The sequence below is a fragment of the Platichthys flesus genome, chromosome 14, assembly GCF_949316205.1.
Source record: "Platichthys flesus chromosome 14, fPlaFle2.1, whole genome shotgun sequence".
Classification (NCBI taxonomy): Eukaryota; Metazoa; Chordata; class Actinopteri; order Pleuronectiformes; family Pleuronectidae; genus Platichthys; species Platichthys flesus.
Window position 1 is genome coordinate 3117416 of NC_084958.1, and position 27538 is coordinate 3144953.

The following is a 27538-nucleotide window of genomic DNA, read 5'->3' on the forward strand; positions in this document are numbered from 1 at the left end:
ATTTTGTGATTGTGTCATCTGATCTGAGGCTGCATGTTTTGGACACTCGGGTAAAGAGAGGGGCGGAACTGTCAACCGACCACCATCTGGTTGTGAGTTGGATCAGGGAATGGGGGAAATTTCCGGATAGACCTGGTAAGCCCAAACGAGTAGTGCGGGTGAACTGGGAACGTCTGGAGGAGGCCCCCGTCCTAGGTATCTTCAACTCACACCTCCGGCTGAGTTTTTCTGGCATTCCTGTGGAGGTTGGGGGCATTGAGCCAGAGTGGGCGGTGTTCAAAGCCTCCATTGCTGAAGCTGCGGTGGCTAGCTGTGGCCTCAGGGTCTTAGGCTCCTCAAGGGGCGGTAACCCTCGGACACCGTGGCTGACACCAGTGGTCAGGGAAGCCGTCCGATTGAAGAAGGAGGCCTTCCGGGATATGATATCCTGGAGGACTCCGGACTCGGTTGCAGGGTACTGACAGGCCCGAAGGGCTGCAGCTGCTGCCGTGTCGGAGGCTAAGCAGCGGGTGTGGGAGAAGTTCGGAGAGGCCATGGAGAAGGACTTTCGGTCGGCACCAAAGTGTTTCTGGAAGACTATCCGGCACCTCAGGAGGGGGAAACGGGGAACCATCCAAGCTGTGTACAGTAAGGATGGGACTCTGTTGACCTCAACTGAGGAGGTCGTCGGACGTTGGAAGGAACACTTTGAGGAACTCCTGAATCCGAATAACACGCCCTCTATGTTGGAGGCAGAGCTCGAGGTTGATGGTGTTTCGTCGTCAATTTCCCTGGTGGAGGTCACTGAGGTAGTCAAACATCTCCGCAGTGGCAAAGCCCCAGGGATTGATTAGATCCAGCCAGAAATGCTAAAGGCTCTGGGTGTTGAGGGGCTGTCATGGTTGACACGCCTATTCAACATCGTGTGGGAGTCGGGTACAGTGCCAGAGGAGTGGCAAGTGTTCGGGTCCTCGGCAGCCAGTCAGTTTCGTTCTCAGTGGGTGCTGGTCTCCGCCAGGGCTGCGCCTTGTCACCAATCCTGTTTGTGATATACATGGACAGGATATCGAGGCGTAGTCGTGGTGGGGAGGGGTTGCAGTTCGGTGGTCTGAGGATCTCGTCACTGCTTTTTGCGGATGATGTGGTCCTCATTGGATCATCGGCTTGTGACCTTCAGCACTCACTGGATCGGCTGGCGGCCGAGTGTGAAGCGGCTGGGATGAGGATCAGCACTGCTAAATATGAGGCCATGACTCTTAGCAGGAAACCGATGGATTGCTTACTCCGGGTAGGAAATGAGTCCTTAGCCCAAGTGAAGGAGTTCAAGTACCTCGGGGTCTTGTTCGCGAGTGAGGGTACTATGGAGCGTGAGATTGGCCGGAGAATCGGAGCAGCGGGGGCGGTATTGCGTTCGCTTTACCGCACCGTTGTAACGAAAAGAGAGCTGAGCCGCAAGGCAAAGCTCTCGATCTACCGGTCGATCTTCGTTCCTATCCTCACCTATGGTCATGAGGGCTGGGTGATGACCGAAAGGACGAGATCGCGGGTACAAGCGGCCGAGATGAGTTTTCTCAGAAGGGTGGCTGGCGTCTCCCTTAGGGATAGGGTGAGAAGCTCAGTCATCCGTGAGGTACTCGGATTAGAGCGGCTGCTCCTTTACTTAGAAAGGAGTCAGCTGAGGTGGTTCGGGCATCTGGTAAGGATGCCCACTGGGCGCCTCCCTTGGGAGGTTTTTCAGGCACGTCCAGTGGGGAGGAGACCTCGGGGAAGACCCAGGACTAGGTGGAGAGATTATATCTCAACACTGGCCTGGGAACGCCTCGGGATCCCCCCGTCAGAGCTGGTCAATGTGGCCCGGGAAAGGGAAGTCTGGGGCCCCCTGCTTGAGCTGCTCCCCCCGCAACCAGACCCCGGATAAGCGGATGACGATGAGTGAGATGAGTGAGGTGTATGGTGACTGAAGCAGAAAGCTTGGAGGCGTGTGTCTAGCACATTTTAAAGACATAATATTAAAATAGGGTAGGACTTGATAAGTTCACGCTTCATTTGGAATCGCAACTGAAGTTTTTTTCTTTTTTCCTTGTCTAAAATGCCTGACTAAACTAATTTATTCATTCATAAACAAGATCAAAAAGATTTCATGAGATGCATTTGAGTGGACCTGTTACAATTTAGTGAGAAAATTCATCCATGAGTGAAAATATTTAGTAACTTTTAATCTTTGTCTGCTTTTTGTTCAGATTGTACTTTCTGGATTTGCTTTTCATTTGTCCATCATTGGTAAATCATCATTCAACCGTAGACCAACTACAAAGTCGGGTAAAAACCTCACTGCTTTTAAAAATGGCTCCCCTTCCCAATTGCAATGGGAAACGGTGGTAAACAAAGTGTCACTACTTGTAGCACTGCCATTCCGCAACAAAACATGTTCAGGCTTTGACAAAACCTAAATGCAATTATTTGAATATGTAAAGAATCAAGTAAAGAGCTTGAATGCGTTTAAGCCTATTATATTGAATTACTTGTTGGACCTTGTATTACACAATGTCAGTTCTCTTCTAGTATGTGACATGGTAAATGGACTGCACTATCATGGCGCTCTTCTAGTCTAAATGACCACTCAAAGTCTTTTTCACTCAAACACACTTTCACAGACCACAAATTGGTGCAGCGCTGTTCTATTACACAACTTTCACACTCTGACGGCACATCAAATGCCAAGTGTCTTGCTCAAGGACACTGCGGAATGAGGACCTGACCTGCTGTAGCTCTTTGGTCACAGCTGCCTCTTTTATATGACTACTTACGTCACATTTCACTCACATACAGGATGTGAGTGGTATAGAGACATTTTATGTGTACATTTGTAGATATTTTTTTTTTTCCTTGAAAAACGAATTGTCTAGTACTAGTGTTTTGAAACAGATGTGGATAGCTACTGGTAACCAGTGAAGGGAGCGGAGTAGCATGAGTGAATTTAGGTTAAAGACCAGCCGAGCTGCTCTATTCTGGATGATCTGCAGAGGTCTGATGGCACTAGCAGGAAGACTTGCCAGGAAGGAGTTGCAAAAGTCTACGCATGAGATGACCAGAACCTGCGCTGCCTTTTGAGTGAGAAGGGGACGTATTCTCCTGATGTTGTGCAGCATGTATCTACAGGAACATGTTGTTGCAGTAATGTTAGCAGTAAGGGAGAGTTGACTGTCGAGTGTCACACCCAGGTTCCTAGCAGTCATAATAGCTGAAGAAAGGTGTTAAGAGGATGCGGCTAAACATTTTATTCCCTGCCTCTCTGCCAAGGCCGGTGGAGTTAGAGACATACAAATGGAGCAGTTATTAAACCACAAGGCATATCATATCTAGTCAGTTTGCAACTGTCTAAAAGATATGCTAATCAATGAATCCATACCCCTCCTTTATGTGCTCTCTTCTGCCTATTAGTAAACTATATGCTTCACTTGAAGTCTCAATTCCCTGGGTTCCTTCCTTATATGTATAGCCGTGTGAAGCAGCAGGAGTCTTTTTACAAAAAAAAACATTTTACTTATTTGTAAATACAGGTGCAGAGTTGGTGTAAGGCTTGGGCACAGTATAGTCTCAGGTTAAGGTTAGGATTCAGGTTTTGGAAAGTAGCACCTGGCAAGGTGCAGGGTAAATTTCCAGAAGCTGAATGTAAGTAATGAAACATGACTGCGTGTGTATGGGCTGTCAAATCAGCAGTGGCTTGATGCCATATTTCTCGGTGAGAGACAGTGTGCATTCCCAAACATCACAATGAGAGCTGTAGCCAATATGATGGGCTCTCTCCCCTGGACCCTGTCCACATTCACTCTTCATATGAGCCAGTCTCTCTCTCTCTCTCTCTCTCTTTGTCTCTCTCAGTGTGTGTTGCAGAGATCAGTTAACTAATCGCACCCTGTTCAGGGAATACACTTGCTGCCAAGCATTAAGGGGTGCTGCAGTGAGTGTGCATGCCTAATGTCTTGCCAGGCAAGTGTGTGTGTGTGTGTGTGTGTGTGTTGGTGTGTGTGTTGGTGTGTGTTTGTGTGTGTGTACGGTTCTTAGTTCTCGGTGTGATCCTGATATCTTGGTTAGCGCTGCACCACAGCTAAACGTGGCTGACATTCTCTCTCTGACAAGCTGGTGAAGGCTGATATCTGTTTGATGTGTGATTAATTCGTCATTCATTCATTTATGATTCATTCGGTCTTCATACTCACATAAATGTGATATATATTCAAATCTGGGAAAACCTCCCCTCTCTCTCTCTCTCTCTCTCCTTCTCTCTCTCTCGCTCAGGAATACGGCAGCAGTCTTCTGATAGTATCTCGTAGGTGGTAAAGAGGAACGGACAGGAGCTTTACTCTAAAGCTGTCACTTTCAGTTACTTGTGTAATATCCTATCATCAGTAGCATGAAAATCAATTTTCCGGTCATGGTGGAATGAAGGGTTTATGTAGTTTATTTCTCCTTTGTGATCCAGTAAAAATAGATTTTTACAAATATTTGTTATTCCTTTGGGGTAGTCTAGGGTGGGGTACATTATGGCTACTCCACCAATGTTGACAATAGCCCCACTGTAGCTTCACTTAGAAATGTCAGATAAAATCGTTGTTTCTGTTATTTAGTTTCCCTCATTTCCACAATGATCCAACAGTGCATCCAATTAGTGTTGCAACCTTCTAAGCACTGGGATCCCCAAGCTGAGTTCCTTCTCGTTTCAGGCAAAAAAATGATCTTTATCACTCTCGTTTATTTGCTTTGGTCATGTAGCAGTTGAATAAAATAAATAGTTTCAGGGATCGTAAACATGGCATGAAAATAATAATGCCGCCCAGTTCCCTATTGATCTCCTGACAGCAACGCATACTAATTCTCATACCTGTTTAATGATTGCAGTGTACTTAAGCCACCAGCACTCCGCTCATTCTTTCGTTTCATGCCTGCATGCCTACACCACTCACTTGACAGCTTTTCAACAAGGTCAGCACCTCAGTGGGATCATATTTACGCTGCACAAACAGCATTTTACATTGAATTTAATATTTTGTGTAGATCACCAAGTCACAACACACATTATCATAAAGCACTTTACATAGTAAGGTTGAGACCTTACAATGTTACAGAGAGAAACCCCACAGTTCCCAACTGGTTGCTTTTTACAGACTTATTGTGACATGATGAGTAATAGTAACCCAGTCTACAGGTAACGAATGCATGCACAAATTTCTCAGCATCCAGTTGGGTTGTACACAATTATACAGTGGCAACTAATTCATTTTTTAAAGTTATCTACTCATATGTCCAGTACTGCTTGAATGGCATATTTAAGTATAAATATTTTAATATAAATATTTTAGTATATATTTACTTTGCTATGTTTGCCTTTATTAGGCAGAGACAGTGAAAGACGGATAGGAAACTGGGTGTGAGAATAAGGGACGGACATGTAGGAAACAGTAAAGCCACCTGCCCTTTGGTCTTATTTCCCTACATATTGATATGATATTAGTTCACTGAACATTCTATGTACCAACTAATTATTGTTAATTGCTAACATAGCTAAAAATAATTTCCATGTACAAATGAGCATTCAGCTTCCCCTGCTCCAGTGGATTTCTTTGCAGTGATTTCGCTGATTCTTTTTTGCTAACGCTAACCACAATAGCAACAATAGTAAGCTAAAGTAGCCTATCGCTAAATCCTACTCACATTTTGAAATTATTGCCGTTTCAGTGTCATGTGTATATATATATATACATATGCATGTCCTTATATAGCCATGCACTGTAGGCTTTGGAGTTCATGGAAAGATAGGTCTGGATAGAACCCTAACCCAAACCCACAACACAAATCAGACATAAATTAATTCCATTAAAGCTACATCTGCATACTGTTCCACTATTGGACTCAGGAAATGGCTATTTTACAAATCAACATGAACCACTGCTGAGGACTCTTCTCAAACTTAAACTCTGGTTTATGCCTCTAACATTTATTTCTGTGAGAAAAAAACTAAACTTAAAAGATATGTTTTTCAATTCCTGTCAACGTCCTGCTTCAAAAGGAATCAGAAAATATTAAAAACTGCTTTATAACAGTTTTGAATAATTCTGTTTGTGTCCAATGTGCTAAAATGCCAAGAGGAAGGTGGGCAATTTCTTGCATAGTTTCTAATTTAGAAATATGTCAAGTCCTCTTTCTATGTCTGTAGCCGGGTATAGGCCAGAAATGGCGACACAAACAGGTCCGAATTGGAAGAGGACAGTTAAATGCCATTGCTGTCGCACTTTATCAATTCCGTAGAGTCCCAGTGAAAATATGTCTATTAGTCAGAATTGCTTACATTGCGCTACCAAATCAAGTTTACTTGTGGTTTTATCATCTTGACTTGGACCATTTAATTCCTCTTTAGAGTACAAAACACAGCTTTAGTTCAGTGCCCTAGCATGTGAACATTTACTAATCAGCACTATGCACAATTGATGGTGCTGGGAATGTCATTGATTATTTGGTCACAAACCATCACATGGCACTTAGCTGATGACGGCATGAGGAGAAAAGACAGGGTAGAACCTGCAAAAATGTCTTTCCCTTTTTCCAAGTCATTCATCCATGCTGCCTCTTAAATGAACTTACAACAATTAGGAAAGGTCATGTTTTGAGAGCATCTTGTGTTTCTATTTTCCATATCATTCCCCTACAACTGACTCAGCATAACTTTAAAGGATCTGGGTTCAGTCAGAGCACTTTGAGCGAGGAAGTCAAGTTTAGAGGATAGTACTGCTGAGAAAATCCACACAAACCTGCACACATGAAGGCCCCATTACACAGTTTAATCTATTATTGACAGGGATGCACTGATGTTATACTTTTATATAAACTGGATAAAGTATATCTAATCAGAGTGAAACCACCTTATCATGTCTCAGCTCACACTGTAAGTGATGGAGCTTAGTGTAGCATGTCCTGTAAATCCCAGCAGAAGGGAATTAACCTGTTTAAATTAATAACCATCACATCCTGCCCGCCCACAAGCTTTTTGATTCATATTTCACACCCTCTTGAGCCTTTGTTCTTCAAACCGTGGAGAGACAAGCACAAGGGGGAAAATATTTTAGCCTCAAAATGTCAGTTGCTGCACTTTCCTCACCAGCCGCTGCTTAGAAACACTGTTGTTTCATGCTGCCGTATTTTTATCCTCCTCCCCTCTTGTTTTTGTCTTCTTCTGTCTCCTCTTTTTATTTTAAATGTTTTATTTTGTGCCAGGGAGATGGATTTCCTTTGTCTCTCTTTACACTTCAGCGTTGTTGGAGCTGATCAGCCAGTGTATTTCTGTTCTGCTCTCTCTGCAGCCCCTCGTGCTGTGTTGTCTGTTTCTATTTCACTTCATGGTGCAGACGGTGTCAGATTTTCCTCTTTTGAATCTGTGTTTTCTCCACTAATGTTTTGGAAAGCAGAATGCGAGGCGGCATGCCGGTTGTTAGTATATACATCATGCCCCTTGGTGCCTTAATTAAATTCTCCACCGTTGCAACTCTGGAATAGTGAATGTTGACCTTGAAACACTGAGTGATTTTGGAGTGAAGTTGAAGTGTAAACATGTTTGAGGTGTGAGCAACCTGATCAAATCTGTGAGGTATATATTGGCCACATACACCACAGACTTATGAATTGAACAACTTATTATAAAAGCCTCCTGAAAAAAAAAAATCGATTTAAGAAATTCTAAATGCCGAACTCTTATGTTCCTGGGAATACCAACATTTCCTCAACATGTAATCACCCGTATGGCCCTGAAAAAAGTCAATGTGATCTTGTATTATATGAGTCGTCTTAGTGGAGCTTCTATGTTCTGTAACACGCTCTTTAAGGGAATGGAAAGTCTCACAAACACATCACACTGAGAGTTGCCTTGAGGTAGTTTGGTCATGAGTTCAGTTTGAGAGACTTTACAAGGTTGACACGCTCTGACAGCTCTGTCCCTCGTGTTCCTTCCTCTTTTGAACATTACCATAGGTATTACCATATGCTTTTTTAAGGATCAGGCATTTTGAAGAGTATACCAATGATTGAGAATGTGGGTTGAATGTAATGCAGTTCATAAATTCAGGCTTCAACATGAAATAGTTTGGACTCACAGATAAGCCCCTCAGCTCCGTAAATCCACTTTTTTTTCTCAAGGTAAAAGCCCATCTTCTTCGTAAAAACCCCTCCTGAAATTTGAAAAACATCTCCTAACCTATATGCTACTAATGTCATGAAGTGTTGTCTACATTCACCAGCAATTGGATTAATCTACAGTTGATAATAATCAGGTCAAGCAATTGTTACTTATGCCCAATATCAAAAGTTGCAAATCTACAGAGTACAACAAAGTTGGAGATCAGAGTCTATCGCTTGGACAAAAATAATCATAGACGGCAGAGGTGGTTTTAACACAAGAGCCTCAAATGAGATAAAAGTTGTCATGTTTGGAGGTTAACCTGAAAAGGCTTGTAGCTTTATGCCTGCACTCCCATATTGTGGGAAACATCATGAGCATTGGTTTCACGTAAACAAAGTTATAATGGAGGTATTAGTGAACAATGGGGCTGTTGTTGGTTAAGGGGTCATCGCAGTTTCATGTTTGCACATCCAGGAGACACAGAGGTACATCAGTATTTATTGAGTCATTTCTGAGTCCACTTGGAGAGGGTCATTTATACATTCACTGTATTTTTAGCTCCGCTTGGTCTCCTCAACAGCCGAATGCTCCACTCATCAAGGCTGATGGATGCAGGGTTTGAGTATCGGGAAACTGAAATAATGAGCCGGACGAGGCTACAGTACAGAGGAAATGATAACCTTGTGGGCTCAGCACTATGTGTCACACATGTTACATTACAGTCGGCTCCATTGATCAATCATTGATGAATAAAAGTGTATGTGTCTGTGTTTGTACATAGATGAGGAGTAATTACAAGGTAATGTTGTGATTATCAGAGCCTTTAAAGAAAAAAAAAAAAAAAGAGTATAAAGTTTTAAACCAGGGTAGTTCTGCTGGACCAACATAATCACTTTTTTGTAATTTCCAATTCCCTAATTTAGCATAAAAATACCATTTCCAGTCCTTGAAGTTCATACTTACCCGCCAATTTACCATCACACATCATCCTGTCCCTGCACTTCCCAGCTAGGAAACCCCTTTAAAAAGTCTTTCCATCTTCTTCTGTTCTGCCTGATTTATGTGTTTCCTTTGTATTCCAGTGTTTGTCCTTGTGTAGCTTCGCTTTATATGATCCTTGCTTGTGTTACCGGACTTTCTGGGTGTTGCTTGCCTCTTGCCAGATTTGGTTGCTGAGTTTGAGTGTCATCAGAAATGTAAACAGCTCACATTTACCACCAATAGTTGACCACAAAGTCTCTTTTGAGGCCAAATCTAATAGAAGCTTAAGCTCAGTAATTGGCACAAAAGAAAAAACTCATTTTTGTAAAATCATGTGTGACAGACTTGGAAGGCAGTCTGTACTGATAAACTAGGCCATCCAGCTATTAAGTGCATGAGATGTGGAAATGCTCACACAGGATCTTACTGCAGACAATAGCTCCAGAGCCATTTGTCAGTAACACACAAAAACAATCTGACAAACATACACGATGTAGTTTCACAGTTTGTTTCACTGCGACCTTTTTTTTCTAAAATTAAGTTTCTATGCTCAATTCAATTATGCAAAACATAATTCCGCCGCTTCATACATCTCCTTCAGCTATACTCAACCTCCAGACCCCCCAGATCAGACTATGCCTTCGCTGTTAGAGCTCCATCCCTCTGTAACAGTTTACCCTCCGCACTCACATCGGCAGATCTTTGTGGATTTCTTCCAAAACTTAAAAAAAAATAATTTCTATCGCCTAACCTTCACAAAATGTCTCTGAATTATAAACTGTTCCTTGTGTTTATATAGTTTGCTTTGTATGTATTGTAATGTTAACACTTTGTTAGTTTTGTATATTGTTTGTATTGCTTGTATCATCCTGTGAAGCCCTTTGTAAGTAGGATACCAGACTGGAATGTAAATACATGGTCTGTATTTATATAGCGCTTTCCTAGTCGCCACCAAAGAGCTTAACAGTAGAGTTTTCTCCAATTAGCTTTTTTTCACCCATTCACAACCACATTCATAGAAGACATCGATGTGCATCACCTCCTCTATTACACATCACTCACACACTGTTGGCCTAGGTTGTTGAATTGTTTTCACTTGTCAGACAATTTTGTCCTTAGTGACATATGATCTATCAGCTGAGTCAGAAAGTGAAGCAGCAAACAGTCAACACATGTTGGAAGAAAACATTTGGATTCTAGTATTAACGGGTCATATTAATCAGCAGCTGTAGTATCAGTTGGTGCAGAATGCACTGAGTCAAGGATAATTTAAGATAAGATTATGCCATTAAGGTAGTGTTACATTTCATGAAGCTCTGAGTATATAGCTTCAAAGTCTGCTGCCACACACAAGAGTAGAGCTGTGCCCATCCTGAAATACTATTTATCTGGGTTTTTCACTTTCTCTGATATTTATCTGACTCTGTCTCTTCATCCTTAATTTGCTCAGTGACACATTCGGCTCAGGATGGACTGCATGTTGTAGAATGCGTTCTGTCACACTTCTTTTTTTCTATTTACTGAGACAGTAACTTGTTTCAGATACTGAACCTTTTGTACAGCCTGTCACACTCCAATCCTCCAGCTCTGCGGCTTCTCCTTCCCTGATTGGATGGTCGTGCCTCTCGTTGCCTGCTCCTCACCATTAACTGACCACTCATCCTGACACTTGGCTATTACTCTGTATTACATACTTGTCACACACTTTACCGCTCCCCCTCCCTCACTCATTTTCTCCTTACATCTCCAGCTCCACTCCAACTCTGACAAGGGCGATGGCTCTGTGCGATACATCTTGTCCGGTGAAGGGGCCGGGTCCATCTTTATCATTGATGAAACAACGGGTGACATCCAGGCTGCCAAGAGCCTTGACCGTGAGAGGAAGTCCCAGTATGTCCTACATGCAAGGGCCATCGATCGGCAGACAAACCGCTCACTGGAGGCAGAGTCAGAGTTCATCATCAAGGTCCAGGATGTCAATGACAATGCTCCAAAATTCCCTGATGGACCGTTCTCAGCCACTGTGCCCGAGATGTCTGACGTTGGTAAGGGGCCTTACACAGACTCTGACTTAGTCAGGACAAACAAGTGTAGCCAATAATGAACAGTATCAGTGCTGAAAATGACTAACCTAAATTAGAATTGCCATTATAAATGTAATCAGTACTTTTTATACTTTTACTTATTATCATGTCTAAAGGCCATGAGAGCTGTTTACCTGTAAAAAGTTACACTGCAAAAAATAAATAGCATTATTCAGGTAATTTACTGTTGCCTTAAGTTCTGCAGAACAACTTGCAAGTCATTGTGAAAATTTTGAAAATAATCTTTTTTCTGCCTTAACCAAGAACAAAAATAATTGTTTAGTTTCAAAACAATTCTAAACACAAGTTTGCCATAACTCGATACTGACACATCAGAAGCCTATAGTTGCCTCTCTTCAGACAACGTGTGTAAGTTTCTTACATCTGATTTGCTGAAAAGCTGAAACATGACGCCGAGGATTTCTGTCCCTACTGTAAGCTGAACGAATACTTACCACTGTATTAGCTATGTGAACATGTGGTAACCACCAAGTCACAGAGTTTAAACAGTAACTACAGTGGAAGCCGATTATAACTGGAGTTAGAGGGAACACTGCGCACCTGTGTATTTTCACGCGCGCACACACACACATACACACACGAACTGGTAGTGTGCAATTAGCAGTGTGCAGGGTAAATGATAGACACAGACCGGAGCAGTAAATTACTGACAGAGCCTGGAAAAACCGTAAAAAAATCATTTTTTACCATTCAAACATCTATGAAAAGACCCCAAAGTAAACCTATAAGCGTATAACCTGATCCCTATAACCAAATTAAACAGCATTTATGTAGGAACGATTCTGCCTCAAGCTTTTCGATTCATATAAAAAGTTTAAGACTGTAGTCATACAAGGTTTTATCTCTATTTTGTTCATACATTTTTGATCTTGGACATGTCAGTTGGATAGCAGCTGTTTTATGCTGATGTTAGTTGCAAATTACAATTTCTGGAATTTATTTTGGTAATGAAAACTGAAAAAGCTATTTATTTAAGGACCTGTATAAGAGAGTTTTATTTGAATCAAGAAATGTTTCTCTAATATGCCTGCAAATCCCAAAATGAAGACAAAAACGTGTGAGAACACGTTCATGTTTTTACATCTGACATAAGGGGAACTTAAATTACAAAAACAAAATAAAAAACAAATGATAGGAGGAAATGAAAACAAGACTGCTCCAAGGCTGCTACTGGGTGGTTGTTTAGTGTTTGGAGCATTATTGAGATTGGACCACATTTTTCTTGTTTAGCGATTTTCCTCATCTGTGTGTTCAGGTACACAAAACATCTCACCTGATTTTTTGATTTATGAATTATTCACAGCGCTTCACCTGCTATGGAGATTAGAAAGCCCTCCCACTAATCCCCATCATAAATCAAGCAACATGACTTTTTAAAAAAGAGACAGCTAACAGAGCGTGACGACCAGCTGAACTCGTTGCAACATTTTACTCATTTCAGTCTCTGCCTTCAGTTCCTGTCTTTGGCAAGCCAAGTCAATTTATTTTATGTAGCCCCAAATCATACGGGCATTCACAGATACAACAAAACCATCCAATGTCCATTTTGAGATGGATAATCATAATAATCATAATAATTGTAGGTCTAATATTAAGACTAATAACAATACTTGTCTGTGTTAAACAGCTGGCCTGTAGTCACAGAGGTAACCTCCACTCAATTTCTGTAGGCAGAAATACCTGCAGAAAGTGAAAGGAGACGGGACAGCACAAAACTACAAGAGTAAAAAAAGGCAGAGTTAGTAACATGCATTAATGGGATGTGAATGTGTACAGATTGAGAGGGAGAGAAGGAGAGAGGAGCTTAGGGCATCAAGAGAAGACCCCCAGCAGTCTAGGCCCACTGCGGCATTACGAAGGGATGTTTCAGGTCTCTCCTGAGCTCTTTAGTGCCAGACCATTAAGGGCCTTGGAGGTGAGGAGAATGATTTAAAATTCTATTTTGGATTTTAAAGGGGTGCCAGTACAGGGAAGCTCATATGAGAAAAATTTGATTTCTCTTCCTAGTTCTTGTCAGTACTTATGCTGCAGCTTTCATATCCACTGTAGATTATTTGGGGACTTGCTAGGGAGGCCTGATGATAATTAATTGCAACAATTCAGCCTAGAAGTCACAAACACATGGGTGGTTCTGTTTTTGTCTTTGTGCATAATGTGCATGATTCTGTACAATGTTGCATTTGTGAAAAACTGGATTTGGGATTACTGCCTGCCCCCCTCTGAATGTGTTTACCTCTTTATACTGGTCTCCCTGGTTTTTGACTTGTATCTATGCTATGGACTAAACCTTGTGTGTGGAGTTGTCCAGGGCCTTGAGAATGAACAGAACAACAAACGTGGTTAATAGCAGATTAAGAACAAAGAGAAGCTTTAGAAAGAGATGATTGATAAGTTTATTTATAGCTTGATTAATGAGCTTGAATTTGAAATGGCTGCAACGCCTTCTGGACACCTTCATCATGACACTACCCAGTTTCAGTGAGACAGAATTAATCAATTGGGGTTTTTGGACCAGAGGAACTTTTTAACAGTTGCAACCACAGGGACTAATCATAGTTCTAACAACATTGTCCTAGCTCCTACTTCAGAGTAGGTTCTCTCCCACCACAAGAAAAAGTTGATTGATGTATATATAAAATGATTGGTCGAGACATGAATGTAAATTGATTGAAAGAAAGCATGAAGCACCAAATTCAGCCTTTGAAGAAAAAAAAGGGTAAAATATTGGCCATGAGAACGAGAATGTGCAATCGTTTTTATCTCATTCAAAACAAAAAATGTTGTCTGTTAACTGCCCATAATAACACACAGCTCCAACCATGGCATCTTCCACCTTATTGATGTTGCACAAAGAATAATATAACATGTGCATTGAAGATAACACCAAATAGACTAAAACAAATATGGAAGTAAAGGGGGACTCTAACAGGAATGTAACAGCATCCCAGTAGGCCATCCCTCCCAAAAATAATGAATTCCCAACCGCAGTGAAATAATAAATATCTTACCATGTTCATCAAAGTGGTGATTGAAGTAAAAAAAAAACGGATTTGACCCTTGTCTAGGCTAGAGCCAAAATTGAATGGGTTCTTTCTTGGCCCATGTCAATCAATCAATCAATCAATCAAATGTTATTTGTATAGCCCATATAAAATAAATCAAAAGGGATTCTGGGGAAGGGGGATAGGGATGGAGAAGAGGAAGGAGAAGCTAGAAAAAGAAGCTCTGTGTGTCATGTGTCATAAAATAGAACAAGTAACATTCTGCCGCACTAATTAGCTCTAACTATAAGCTTTATCAAAAGGGAAGGTTTTGAGCCTACTCTTAAACGAACAGATGGTGTCTGCCTCCCAAACAGAAAGTGGTAGATTATTCCACAGCAGAGGGGCTTGATGGCTAAAAGCTCTGGCTCAATGAATTGATGGATTATTTTCAGTAATGGTTGAGTATCTGACTTTAAATATTATATATCAAGGAGTTTTGTTATAATCATAGTCCATGGTTAGCAGCCACCTGGATCATGATCCACCATCAAGATCCGATGCCACTATAGTCCAGTCATTGTCCACTGCCGCCGTCTGGATCAACCATCAGCTGCCATCTCGATCGTGGTCAACCACCCATTATGGGATGCCAAAACAAATCCCTGATTCGCGATCAACCATCATAAACCACGATGTGGCCACAGCTGCGGGTCTGGATCTGCAGACCAAAGTCCCATTCTACCACCAAGCTCATGAGAATATGTTTTGTGGTTTTTGTGTTGGCCTGCGTAAAACCCAATAACCAAACCAACCACTCATAACCTACTTGGTGGAGGTAATAGGACAATTGTGGGTGATTAAAACATATTGGGTAGTGAAGATTTTTAAACCCCTCAAGAACCCCTGTTTTAAATGAATTTAACATTTTATGCACAGCAGGTTTGCCATGATGAACGAGGTGGATAAAAGCTTTGGCTTCACCTGTCTGCTGCTACATGGTCATGCTAATGGGCTGTGGCTCTTTACAAGAGCACTGCTAATAGCACACACTGCATTTTGCTGCAGCTTGTTCTTCGCATTCAGGGGAAGTTCAATAGGTCACATTTACATAGAAACAAGATATTTTCAAATTGTTAAAGAAAATGGATTGTGGCTTGGTTTTCATTTCAGATTTTAATCAAATGCTTGTGCATCAGTAGTGACAGCAACATTATGTTTAGTGTTCAGGCCCGCTTGTGATCTAATGTGTTTGGGAGGTTTGTTTTCTGAGCTAGAAAATAGTTAAAAGGACCAGAGCTGCTCTTAAAATCCCAACCAATTTGATAAAATCGATCATCTTATGTTAAGTAGAGACCATAGGTACCATAAGTGAAGTACACACAGGGGCGGATTCGCAGTGGGGTACAGGGGTATCCAGGTGTCTGGACCCCCCATCCAGAGAGTTGTCCCCCTCAAACATAAGCAACGATAATGTTAAATAGTGACACAATATTTAATTAAAGCATGTTAACTAATTATGAATGCAAAATAAAGCATTCTTAAACCCTCTCCTTGCCTCACAGTGGTTTAGTCCACTGGGCACTGCTCCAGCTCTCCGTGTCACACCCATATTCTCTCTCTCTCTCTCTCTCTCTCTCTCTCTCTCTCTCTCTCTCTCTCTCTCTCTCTCTCTCTCTCTCTCTCTCTCTCTCTCTCTCTCTCTCTCTCTCTCTCTCTCTCTCTCTCTCTCTCTCTCTCTCTCTCTCTCTCTCTCTCTCTCTCTCTCTCTCTCTCTCTCTCTCTCTCTCTCTCTCCAAATGTGTAAAAATAAAAATATAAAATAAAATAAAATAATTTGCACAAAACAGGATTGAGATTTAAACAGCACTATGGCAGGGTTGATCATTAGCTGAGGGTAGGGCCTGGTAGTAAAGATGTAAAGCTGAAGCATTTTGATATACAATGGCATGAAGGGGCTGCATAACACTGGTTTCCTATACGCCCTGAACAGGCCTAAATTAAACTCTGCTGTTGATGGTGTGTGAGCTCTTTGAACACCTGTCAGCACCTGTCAAAGATGAGAGATTAACCACAGATAAACGCTGTGCAACCACAAGTATACAGCGTGTTTCTGCAGTTATATGGTGCTGTATGTTGAAGTTATTGAATAACGTTCATTCACTGTCTTCAGAGTCGAAACCACTTCTAGGGTTAATTATTCTACTTCACTTCTATATCTTTGCTTCAATTGAAGTCGCATGTTAAGCTCTAAGGCTGGACCATCTCATCACTTTCTTACTGCAAGCCACTGTGCTCTGTGAAATAGTGTTGCACAGGGAGCACAACCTCTTTTCTTTACACAACTATGGCTGAAGTCACCACCACCTGCTCCCCTCAAAAATCTAAATTAAAATATCACAACATTTTAATTTATCCCCAAATAATAACTCATTATTGGGGAGGGGGTTCCTTAATATTAATATATAAAATAACAAATGTCAACAGGGCTGCCAGCCAACATCTAGGTCAGGTGTAACTAACAATCTTACAGAGAGCTGACCTGTGGGTTCAGATTGTTGTATTTGCAATTAGAATCACTCTAATCTGTTAAATGTCTGTCATCAAGTGTTGCCTCTCTCTCGCTGCAGCAGTCGGCTGTGGAGAACATAAAAACACCACCAGCGACATTTCAATTTGATACAGCTCCTCATCTGTATACTCCTTCTAATGGTCCACTACATAACCAGCCTTTGCACTTTGTTTTTTAAATGCCGTTAGAAAAAAATAATGTAAATAAATCTTCTTTCCTTCCATGTTACTACTCCAGGATATACTCATGTTAAATTGGTAGTGCAGATCAGTCAAAAATAGTTCATGTAAAATGTATGCTTTGTATAAAAGCCAAGAAAGTTGAAGTGATGGGTGTGGTGTTCTGTTGTACCAATAACGACACCCAACGAGGATGTCACAGTGTCATGCAAGGTTCACTAAGTTAACCTGGGGTTGGTCTCCAGTGATGGCATCGTTTAGCCTTAATCATATTAAAGCATGGAAGCAAGCAGAGTTGTAGACCAGCGTTTGCTTCCAAACTACAATCAGTGGCGTGTGTTCTTTGTTGTAATTGGCTTAACATGTGCCGCGGCTTGGCAAGAATAGACAAAGGGTGTGGAGCAAGTAAAAAACAGTGGGAGAAATGGAGGTCCTTTTATATGGCATGAGCAGTTGGTACTATCGTATCGTGGACAGTCTGCATGGTCACACATTTTGGGATGTGCCAAACACAAGTGTTCGTTTAAACCTTTATGAGCTTGAACAGATAAAAGCCATTTGAAACACTTTAATATGATCTGCAGATCAAATTGACCACACATATGAGATTGAGACCCTGGTTGAAATATACTAAAGTCTGTAATATTAGGTAAGGAAGTCACCCTACACCTAAATTATGCATGTATGCCAGTGATTTGTCATGATCAAAACCTTATATTTTGGTGGTCAGTACCAATGAACATCTAATCGTTTATATTTGTCCCTTCTATGTGCAGGAACATCCGTCTCTCAGGTGAAAGCCTTGGACGCAGACGACCCTACCTACGGGAACAGCGCCAAGATAGTTTATAGCATCCTGGAGGGACAACCCTACTTTTCTGTTGAACCCAAGACAGGTAAACTTGCCTCTCTGTTTACCTGAAAGAGATCTTACCTGCTGCCTAGAGAAGGTTCAAACAGAAAGCTACAGTAAGTAGGGAGCACTTAGCACAAGTAGTGCTATTAACAACCTACTGTTGCCGAAAGCCAGGAAAGAACTGTGAATTTTAGTTTGTTGTCTGAGTCTATTAAATCTTTGGGGAAAAGCTCCAGTGAACTGCTTTTAGCACTGGAGCCAAATCTGTTGGCGAGTAGCACAGGTGGCCCAGCAGTCGACAACTCCACCTGCTCCAGGTTTTTCCCTTTTTGCATTGTAAAAGAGCAGGTGCAAAGCAGGTTACTTTCTTTGTATAGCTCACACATGTTCAGGAATCCCTTCTGAATTTGTGTTTACTCGTAATAATTATTCCTCAGGAAAGAACAGGACGGATTTGATGACTTAATGTGTCAATTTGAAAATGGTACCTAAATGCATTATAAAAAACAAAAGGAATTTGAATACATTGTCAGTTTTTCAAAACAAGAGATGAAAGCAACCATCTGTGTGAATAAACTGGTTCTCAATCATCAAACCTCACAGTGCAGAGATCCATGAGCTGATTAATAGCCCCCATGTCCCATGTAATATCTGGGATTTTCCCAGTGTTGCAAGTTTCCGTTTGATTACATCTGAGAGTGTATTGCCTCTATGAATTTTGTCCATCAAAGGTTCAGTGGCATCATGGTCATGGTGCTGCACGAACCACAATGTCAGTGGCTTCAGTCCCATGTGGCACCTTTTTATTGGATCTCTTTCAGTTTCCCTCTCACACCTTATTTTCTCTCATCGCTTTACTGTCAATGTCCGATTTCTGTATGTTCACAAATGCTTTAAAGTTTTAGAATTACTCTTATTCAGAGATGTTTGCACATGTGTTAGAAAAAAAGCATTTGGTAGTGACCCATGAATGGAAATCTAAAGAAATAGATGCTAATCCAAATGTTGGCATTTCTCCACCCGTCCACAGCAATTACATATGTTTCCCTGCCGCTCTTTGCTGAAACACCTTTGGTCCCCTTACTCTCAAGATGGTGTCCAAGTTCCTACATACCGCTAATCTTTTGTTTAAATGTAACTTCCTTCTTTAAGTGATTAATGGTTTAAATGGTTGAATGGTTGTTGCTAAACATTGGTTGCATTAATCACCAAGGTTTATTCAATCACATCCCCATGTTAGAAAACTAATTATTATATTAAACTTAATGACAACATACCCATGACAAGAGTGGCTCAAGTTAGGATTCTCAAGCCTGGACATGTAAGTGGCAGATGTATGCCTAAAATGAATGGTGGGAAATCCTGAAAACCAATAGAAATTGGGACAAAAATTCATCCATTCATAATTCATTATTATGAATCCGAGACGGTGCAGGACCATATTTCACACTGTGACTCCCCTTGTTTCTTGGTTAATGCTAACTCAAAATGTTACAGCCATTTACCAGTTTTACCAGCAATATATTTGTTCATTTCCACAGCTCTAATTGAATCCATGCAGACTCCACTATGTCTTTTTCCCTGATTGATTATAAGCTACGATGAATAAAAATAAGCCATTCCTTTCATTGGCAGGCTGATATCAAAGCTAATTTCAGTTTGAATAGGAATATATTCTTGACTGTGAATTGTGACTTGAATGTTGTTGTACTGATTTAATTACTGCTATGGAAATAAACATAATACTGAATGTTCTTATGCTCTTATAAGAGCTTCAGGCCACGTCACCTCCTCAATCGTTCTAAGTCAGCAACCAGCCTATATTTGTTCACAGACGAACTTCCACTCACCTCACATCTATTCAAACACTGTACAGCCTCGAAAGTCAAAACTGTTTTTAATTCTCGTACAGTGCTATGTGTCAAGTGAAAGAAAGCTTGTGCATCTTTTAATTCAAAATGAAACAGTTTTTCTACTATTTCTAGTCATAGCTTTAAAATATGACTTAGTCAAAATTATTTGCAATAAAGCTTCAGGGAGCTATTTGCATCGTAAATCAAATGACTGTTGCTGTTAACATGCAGAGCACACATGAAATAAGCTTTCTGTCTAGCTCTGTCTTTCCTAAACAAAAGCTTTCCCAGGCATGATACTACGTCCATAAAAGACACAAGAGAACAGGCCTTACAGAGACGTTGCACAGAGAACATTGAAGTGTCCTCAGTGTGCTTTTCAAAGCAGATTCCATTCAATGTGACTAGAATTAACTGGAGCCAGAAAATGTTGCGGGCACCATATCTCTATGTCCTGTGTGTGTGTGTGTGGTGTGTGTGTTTGCTCATGTGTGACAGCTTCACAATGAGAGACTGAATGTGGATCAAGCTATTTTAGTGTGGCACCATTTCATTTACTTATGTAAAGTATCACTTATTGTCGTCCCTGTTGAGTACAATAGAAAATACTGCATGTCTGTTTACTGCCTCCGGGACGGGATATGATAGATATTGTGACACCTTCCTTCTCAAATAACACACTCTGCACCCAGAACAAAGGCTTTCCTTGATGTGGTTGCCATATATACCCATTCACTTGGGTAGTCTAACAATGGCATGTGCACCTTTCTCTAAAACACCATCTGAAGAAGTGCAACTTAGTTTCTAATAACTTCTTTCTGTCCATTTATTTTTCATAATAATGAATAATAATAATAATAATGCATTCATATCAAAGGCAGATGGCCGCCCACACCGGCTATCACAATGTAGTTTTTCACATAGCGACTATAGCAGATATTGTGATATGTACTCCTGTCTAAAGAAACGGATTATGTCATCCTGAGTGGAAAAAACGGGATTTCCAAATCCAGATCACTTTTATCTGGATAAAATCTTTTGAACAACTGGCCCCCAGTGCTTTCTCATTGTGGGAACAGTTGGGTTGATCTCTGGTATATAAAGGTCTCCACCTAACTATGTACAGTGCTTTGAGAGACTGTATGCTGGGATTTTGATATATATATATATATATATATATATTTTGCAAAACATATATATACACACAATTCAATTTATAAAAAATGAACTGTCACTTGTGTAAAGGTATTTCTTGCATTTTATTAGAGGAAAGAATCAGCAATCCTCATTGTACAAGCTGATGGGGAAATATTTTAGCAGCTATAGTTGCAGAGAGGCATAAGGGAGAAAGATGTACATTCATATCAATTTCCCTGAATGTGTCATTACGTGAAACTCAGCCCCAAGCCTTTGGAGTATGAAATCCTTACCTCCTGTCGATATTAGGTTGGCTCTGAAAAGTTTGTTGCTCTATCATTGATGGTAGATGGCAGAAGTAGTCAGGCTGGATTCACTGCACTTTTTTGACTGCTAAAGTTTATGGGGGAAGAAAAAGTATAAAATATATAAAGAAACTTCTCAAAGCAGCTCTGCAGACTAATCCACGTCTCTGCTGTCAGCATTTTCAGAACACCCGTATTTTTTCATTCAGTTTTCATATTGATCGTCCCACACAAACCGCGTGTGTGTGTGTGTGTATGTTGATTTGTAGCTACATGACAGGGCTCCCACCTTCTATTGTTCATTTTGTCAATTAGTTCCTGATCTGGGTGTCTCACAGACCCAGAACAGAATGCAGGTTTTTTTAGAAGCAGCCTTTGCTCTGTGCACTGTAGGCTGTGCTCTGTTCTTGTGTTGGTATCAGCAGTTCAGCAATTTTATGCGCACACTGTTCCTGCAAACCTTCACAGTCCTTCCCAAGCCAAGGACAGACTCAATGAGGGCCCCAGTGGGACTGCATTATGTGGATGCACTGTCAGAACATCTAGGCTGAATCTACAAGTCCAAAGGAGTCAGCACTTATCACAAACCACTCAGCTCCTAAGGATATCAGGTCATACAACCAGAGGAAACACTGTTGCAGTTAAATCCAATACAATCAAAGTTACTGGTGACCACTTCTTCAAACGGAAAATAAACAGTAAAAACATGAATTGCCTCCATACTGCTCCTGTGGTGACATCCAAGTGTCCGTAAGCCCCAGCATTCAAATTTGACTTAAAACAAGGTCATTTACACCATGTTTTAGGGTTACATATCCGCTGTGATCCAAACGTGAACCCATCTCCAGAGGAGGACATCAGTTCCTTATATTTATTTTTTAAAGCATAATATAACTATATAACAATGGATTTATGAACCCAACAAACACATATCAATGTGATAAGAACTCCTAAATAAACAGTAGCCATCTAGGGGGGGAGAAATTATTTATGTGTTCTATGACATTTCAGTTTGGCCCAAATTCCATTCGCTAACATGGAGTATGTTATTTAGTAATGTCCATCTTCAAATACAGGCGATGGCAGCACTCCACTGAATTGAGCAGGTCACAAAATGGCTCCCAGGAATATGTGAGGAATCGACCATGCATGTGTATGATCACAAAAAAACATATATGTTTGTCAGGATGTTTGCTTTCAATTATATATTTTTCAACCATAGTCTAATTCTAGTAATATTAATATCACAGTAACAAACATTTGTTATCACTAATGATGTGACAGAGGTAGCAAATTGGTCACTGGCAGCACCAGTTGTCCGTGCCAATGCTGTTGTTATACCTGAATCTATCAAGCCTCTTTGAGAGCAAATCAGTTAATGAGGACTATAAAGACTGAAGCTTTGTATTCTGGTTTGTTGATGTTTTAGATACCTGAAGCGTTTTCTGAATTCCACGCTACAGCTCTGCTGGAAATGTCTCATCTATCTTTCATGAGTCATCCACAGAAATAAGAAAAAATACAGCCCAAGACAATACAATGCACTCAGGAATCCAAGGTTCATCGGCATCATTAACTGTGTTAAACTGCAATTTCTCTCCTGGTGGGAGGTTGGCTAATAAAAACTGCGGACTGAATGGGTACCGCAACTGCTGCCATCCCCTCAACAAGCATATGTTCCCTTCTCTACCTTGTTTTCTAATATGCCATTTCTTCAATCTCTTTCTGCTCTTCCCCTCTCCATCCTTTATTCTCATTTGTTGTCCTGTCTCCTTGCCAGCAGAGGATGGCATCCCACCTGGAGGGATTATGTGATTTCTCTGTTTTTTAAGAAGTCGAGCCCCCTAAAAAGAAAATGGGTGATTTAGTGAGAGGATAGCAGTTCAGTGCAAAGTCTGACACAGTTAATGCCCTCATCTAGGTGGTCTACAGAGACTCCCACTAGGCAAGGTCAGCCACAAGAGCACACACAGAGGCATTCAGGAAGCCTGATAACCCGCCTCTCATGCACAGGCACATTTGTGAAGAGGGGTGTTTGCCACTGGCTTTTCAATTTATTGTGAGTTATCTTTTTCGGTTTGAATACAGTCAGCCCTATATGCCTCCACACTGCAGACATTAGTTGCAATTTCATTTCTATCTGCCTTTCATATTTTTATAAACCTTATTTTTGCTCTTCTTGTATGTATTTCTCAGGGTGTGTGTGTGTGTGTGTGTGTGTGCGTGTTTCTGCTGAATGCTAAGAGACTGTTTAACATGGTGCAGGGTGTTCAGACTGGCAGCTGAAGCCAGGTGGCTGAATTAATGAAACGTCAACACAGAACTTTAATGTCTAGACAGCTGACTTCAGATAGTTGCTGAACATAGGCAACTCAGAAATGACTGCACATCTCTGCAGTCTTTCAATGTGCACATTACAGTTAAAGGTACTAAGTAGGTTTGTTTGCTGTTTCAGCAACACCATCTGTCTCCCGTGGTGGGAGCAACGACAATGTTTACTCTTGTTTTGCTGCCATTTCTATAATTTCCTTGCTTTTGCTAAAGTTGTCGGGACATGGCGAGTTCAATAGCATGCTAACTTCTACTGAAGTAAGTATCCTAACTAGCCTATAGTGTCTGTAATACCACTTTGCAATATTGTAGCGTCAAGGCTGGCCCACATTTGAATGAAGAAGTAAGTCTGCCTTTAGGGCAGTGGTTACAAACCTTTCGAAGCCCAAGATCACTTTTTTAATACTAAACATAAGCCAAATCTACCACTCTGATATCTTCCCAAAAAACAAACACTTAGGAGGGTCATATTTTTTATTTTTTGCAATACCTCTTAAAGGCTCAATGTACGAGCATAAATATCCGAAAGTCAATTATGCTGCCATTTACACTGCTTTTGGGTCTCTTCTAACATAGATAGGAATGGCTGTTACTTTTTTCGACTGGAGACACAACACTTCCGCAACGGGGGGGAGAGCTACTAGGGTGTTCCTAAATAAACTTTGCTGACTCCCCGTGTCCTATAGGCATCGCCGTTCTGTCAGTTAAATTAGAGCTGTGATTTTGATCTATAATGACATATAAACATAGCTGGGAAAGTAACACTGCTAAAAAATATCCTGTTTTAGCTAAAGCTTTTATTTAAGAACTAACCCCATTACAAAAATACACATTATTTTAGGATTATAATAAATGTATTCTAAATTTAATGATTAACTATTCGATTCTTTAAAACTAGGCTTTTCTGTAACAATACAAAAATATTTGACTGTTCAAATTTGAGGATGGTTGTGGCTAGATAGAGCAGGTCGTCCATTTACCTGAATTGCACGGTTTTTATTCCTGGCCCCTACAGTTTCCATTTTGAAGTATCCTTGGGCAAGAAAATAAGCCCCAAATTGCCCCTGATGACTGTACCAGCACCCTGAGAATGGTATGTGTGAGTGATAGACTTTGCGCTACATATAAGCGATGCATGACAAATGAAGAAAGCTGCTGATCCCTCAACTAGCATGGAGTCTGTAGGAATAACTCTTGTCAGCGTTGAGATGAGAGCTGTTCTTTCTTGAGAGAAGTTTAGCGCATCATACACATCTCTGGAGTGTAAACATCACAAAAGACAGCTTTTGTCCTTGCTCGGTCATTTAAACTTTGTAATTTCCCAAGGGCTCTTCTTCATCTCCTGTCTGCTCAAGTTTGCCACTTCAATGCCCAACACTGTCTGATTAGATGCAGAGATTTATGATTCTGGTGTATCCCTGTTCTTTTCTGGATTTTGTCTATTCCTGCGACTTTCCAATTCATTGGGATACAGTGTGAGGCATGTGTTTTCGGGCGTAATATCTGGTTTGCAGATGGTTTGCCATCTCAGTTCTTTACCTTCTGTTCCTTTTATGAGTAAACTAAGGTCACACCTCCTACCTTGATTTTATCCTGACCGTATAAGACATACATGGTTATCTATTACCCACAACTTATCACAGCTTAGCACATTCCAGGTCACATGAATGTTATAGCAGATATGCTATCAGAGCTCCAAAAGTTCCCATTTTCCGACATAATCCTGTTCTAAACCACACTCCTATAGTTAATCTCCTAGAGTCTGCAAAATATAATATGAGAAAAAATCTGGCTCCTTCTATCCTAAATTCATATGACTTTGCCTGGAGGATGTTTGCCTCACACTTGGTCTCAGTCAGCATGCTGTTCATCCCATTCTCATCTCGTCTGTGTTTTGCTTTCATATGATATTGCAAAGCAAGGAGAAAATTAAAGCTCCCATATATTCACAGTGGTGGCAGCTGGACTTCAGTTCAGTGCAGGATGCCGTGATCCCAGTTTCTCTTGTCTGTTTTCAAGCTCTGTAAATTTGTGAGGCATAGCTAAACTCTTACCCCTTGTTTCACACAGCGGATGGCCTATTAACCATTCCATGCTTCACAAGATGCTCTCCGCTCAATAGGGCGTGCTCCAGCACTATCACTTGCACTGACTGTAATCTCTGTCCACATTCCAATTTGAAATTACAAGGGCTCTGAAAAGCAGCTGCCCCTCTACCTTAACACCTGGAAATCACCCTCTGTCTGTGTGCATAATTAATTATTAACTCAGGCAAGTGCCCCTTAAAATGTGATCTCTCCACTGAGAAGTACTCATCCCACATTCAGGATAGTTGGGTTACAGTGGATGTTTGCCTTTGGCCTGACTGTGATGCCTGTCCGTCTCTGTAGTCATGACACCCATGCAGTGAATGCTGGATACTGCTGGTGGGGGTTGATTCATCCAACCCAATTTGTTTCCACTGGTACTTCACTTTATTGGCCAAAACACATCCCCTGCAGACTGAACCCCATCCCTTTGGCTTTATAGATTTCTTTGGGAATTATCAGAGTTTAAAATCCATTCCCTCAACCTCTAATGGCCCTTGGCTTTTATACCAAGCAAACCCCACATTCACCTGGCATCGAATAGCCTCAGCCCTATTGCAGGTTAAGTGTCTATTCTTCTGGCCAACAGTGGCCATTTTCCTGTATCGCCAAGTTAAATAAAACCATTCCTCTGGCCATCAATGGACTTATTCTTACTGTATGTTAAAACCCATTGAAACCCCATGGACCTTGCTTACAGGGAGCCTTTTCCACCTATGTGTCATTTACAGGTATTTGTGTTTTCTCCTCTTTTATTGCAATATGTTTAGAGCAATGACAGATGTCCTATTATTTCCTTCTGGAACTAAATCACCTACCCCATGTTGACAATGTTTTGATTATTTTGGGGGGTGTTACTGCTCAGAATTGCAGGGACTCAAGCATTTGAATCAGGAAAAATGTGTTCACCTATATTTAAGCTTGGCAGAAAAAAGCAGGCAAAGGATACACAGGAGGCAAAATAGGGGAGCTGTCAGTTGTAGAAGCAAAGTAAAGGCAAAAAAAACAAAACATGGAACAGACAAAAGACAATCTGGGAACGAGCAGGAGGTCAAAACAGAAAACAGGCATACAGGAACAGGTAAATGAGGCTGGTAAGCTATGGCTGTGGTGGCACATTAAACCATCTGGCTGAGTGTAGCTGTGAAATGAAGAGGTAAATGTGGAACAAGAAACAGGTTAGAAGATGGGCAGCAAGGAGTCAGGTGGCGTGGAGGAGGGGAAGGCTTGGTTCACTTTAGTGCGGGGGGGTTGGCAGGGCAGCCGGAGAACGAATGAATAAATAAATTAACTGTAACGGGAAGATTATTCCTATCTCCCATCTTCACTAGCCTACGCATGTTGAAGACGCCCATTTCTCCCATGGTCTAATCTTCTATGTCCTTGTTGCAGCCTCAATATAACGTTCTTATACATGCTCTGTTGATATGTCCTCATTAAAAGGAAGCTTGGGCAAAGGTTCAATCATATCTGTTCCCTGTTCCTTTGTCCATTGTCTAGGACATTTCGGCTCTTGTCCTGGTTTAACATATCCATCTACTCCATCACGTCCTCTTTGCTACACTGTATCACTCTCTCCAATGAACATTCACCCCAGATGCCCTGTTCCAATCCGTCTGCAGCAAGGGTCATCTTAAATGTCAATTGTTCAACCCACCTCCCCAATCAATACCTTGCCCCACACAACGATTCAAGTGCATCAAACATATGGTTCCATCTTAAATCGTTTGGCATTAGGCGACTACTATCAGCTCTAGACCCTAGAGGACTCTTCTTGTCTTGTCTCTTTAATGGCCTGTGCACATTGAAGGTTTACACAACAAGGTGTAATTGCCAAAGTCCTACTCAGTTGTCAATATCAATGAATGTGCTCATTCACTCTGTATTGATCTCTTCTTATAGGACTACTTTATCCACCTCAGCCTGTTGATGTTGTAGCGTAGCTCGCCTTAATGAAAGCCACTTTCTACAGTGCGTCCATTTCAATCTTTGAGAGTGAAAATTA

General features: G+C 41.1%; 1 protein-coding gene across 1 annotated transcript in view; it reads left to right on the forward strand.

The window, feature by feature from the left end:
- LOC133968807 (cadherin-18-like) overlaps nt 1-27538 on the forward strand; it is a 131062-nt gene that overhangs the window by 23807 nt on the left and 79717 nt on the right. The window contains exons 2-3 of the mRNA XM_062405019.1: nt 10878-11172; nt 17741-17860. Of these exons, the coding sequence (XP_062261003.1) occupies nt 10878-11172; nt 17741-17860 (415 nt within the window). The remainder of the gene's footprint in view (nt 1-10877; nt 11173-17740; nt 17861-27538) is intronic.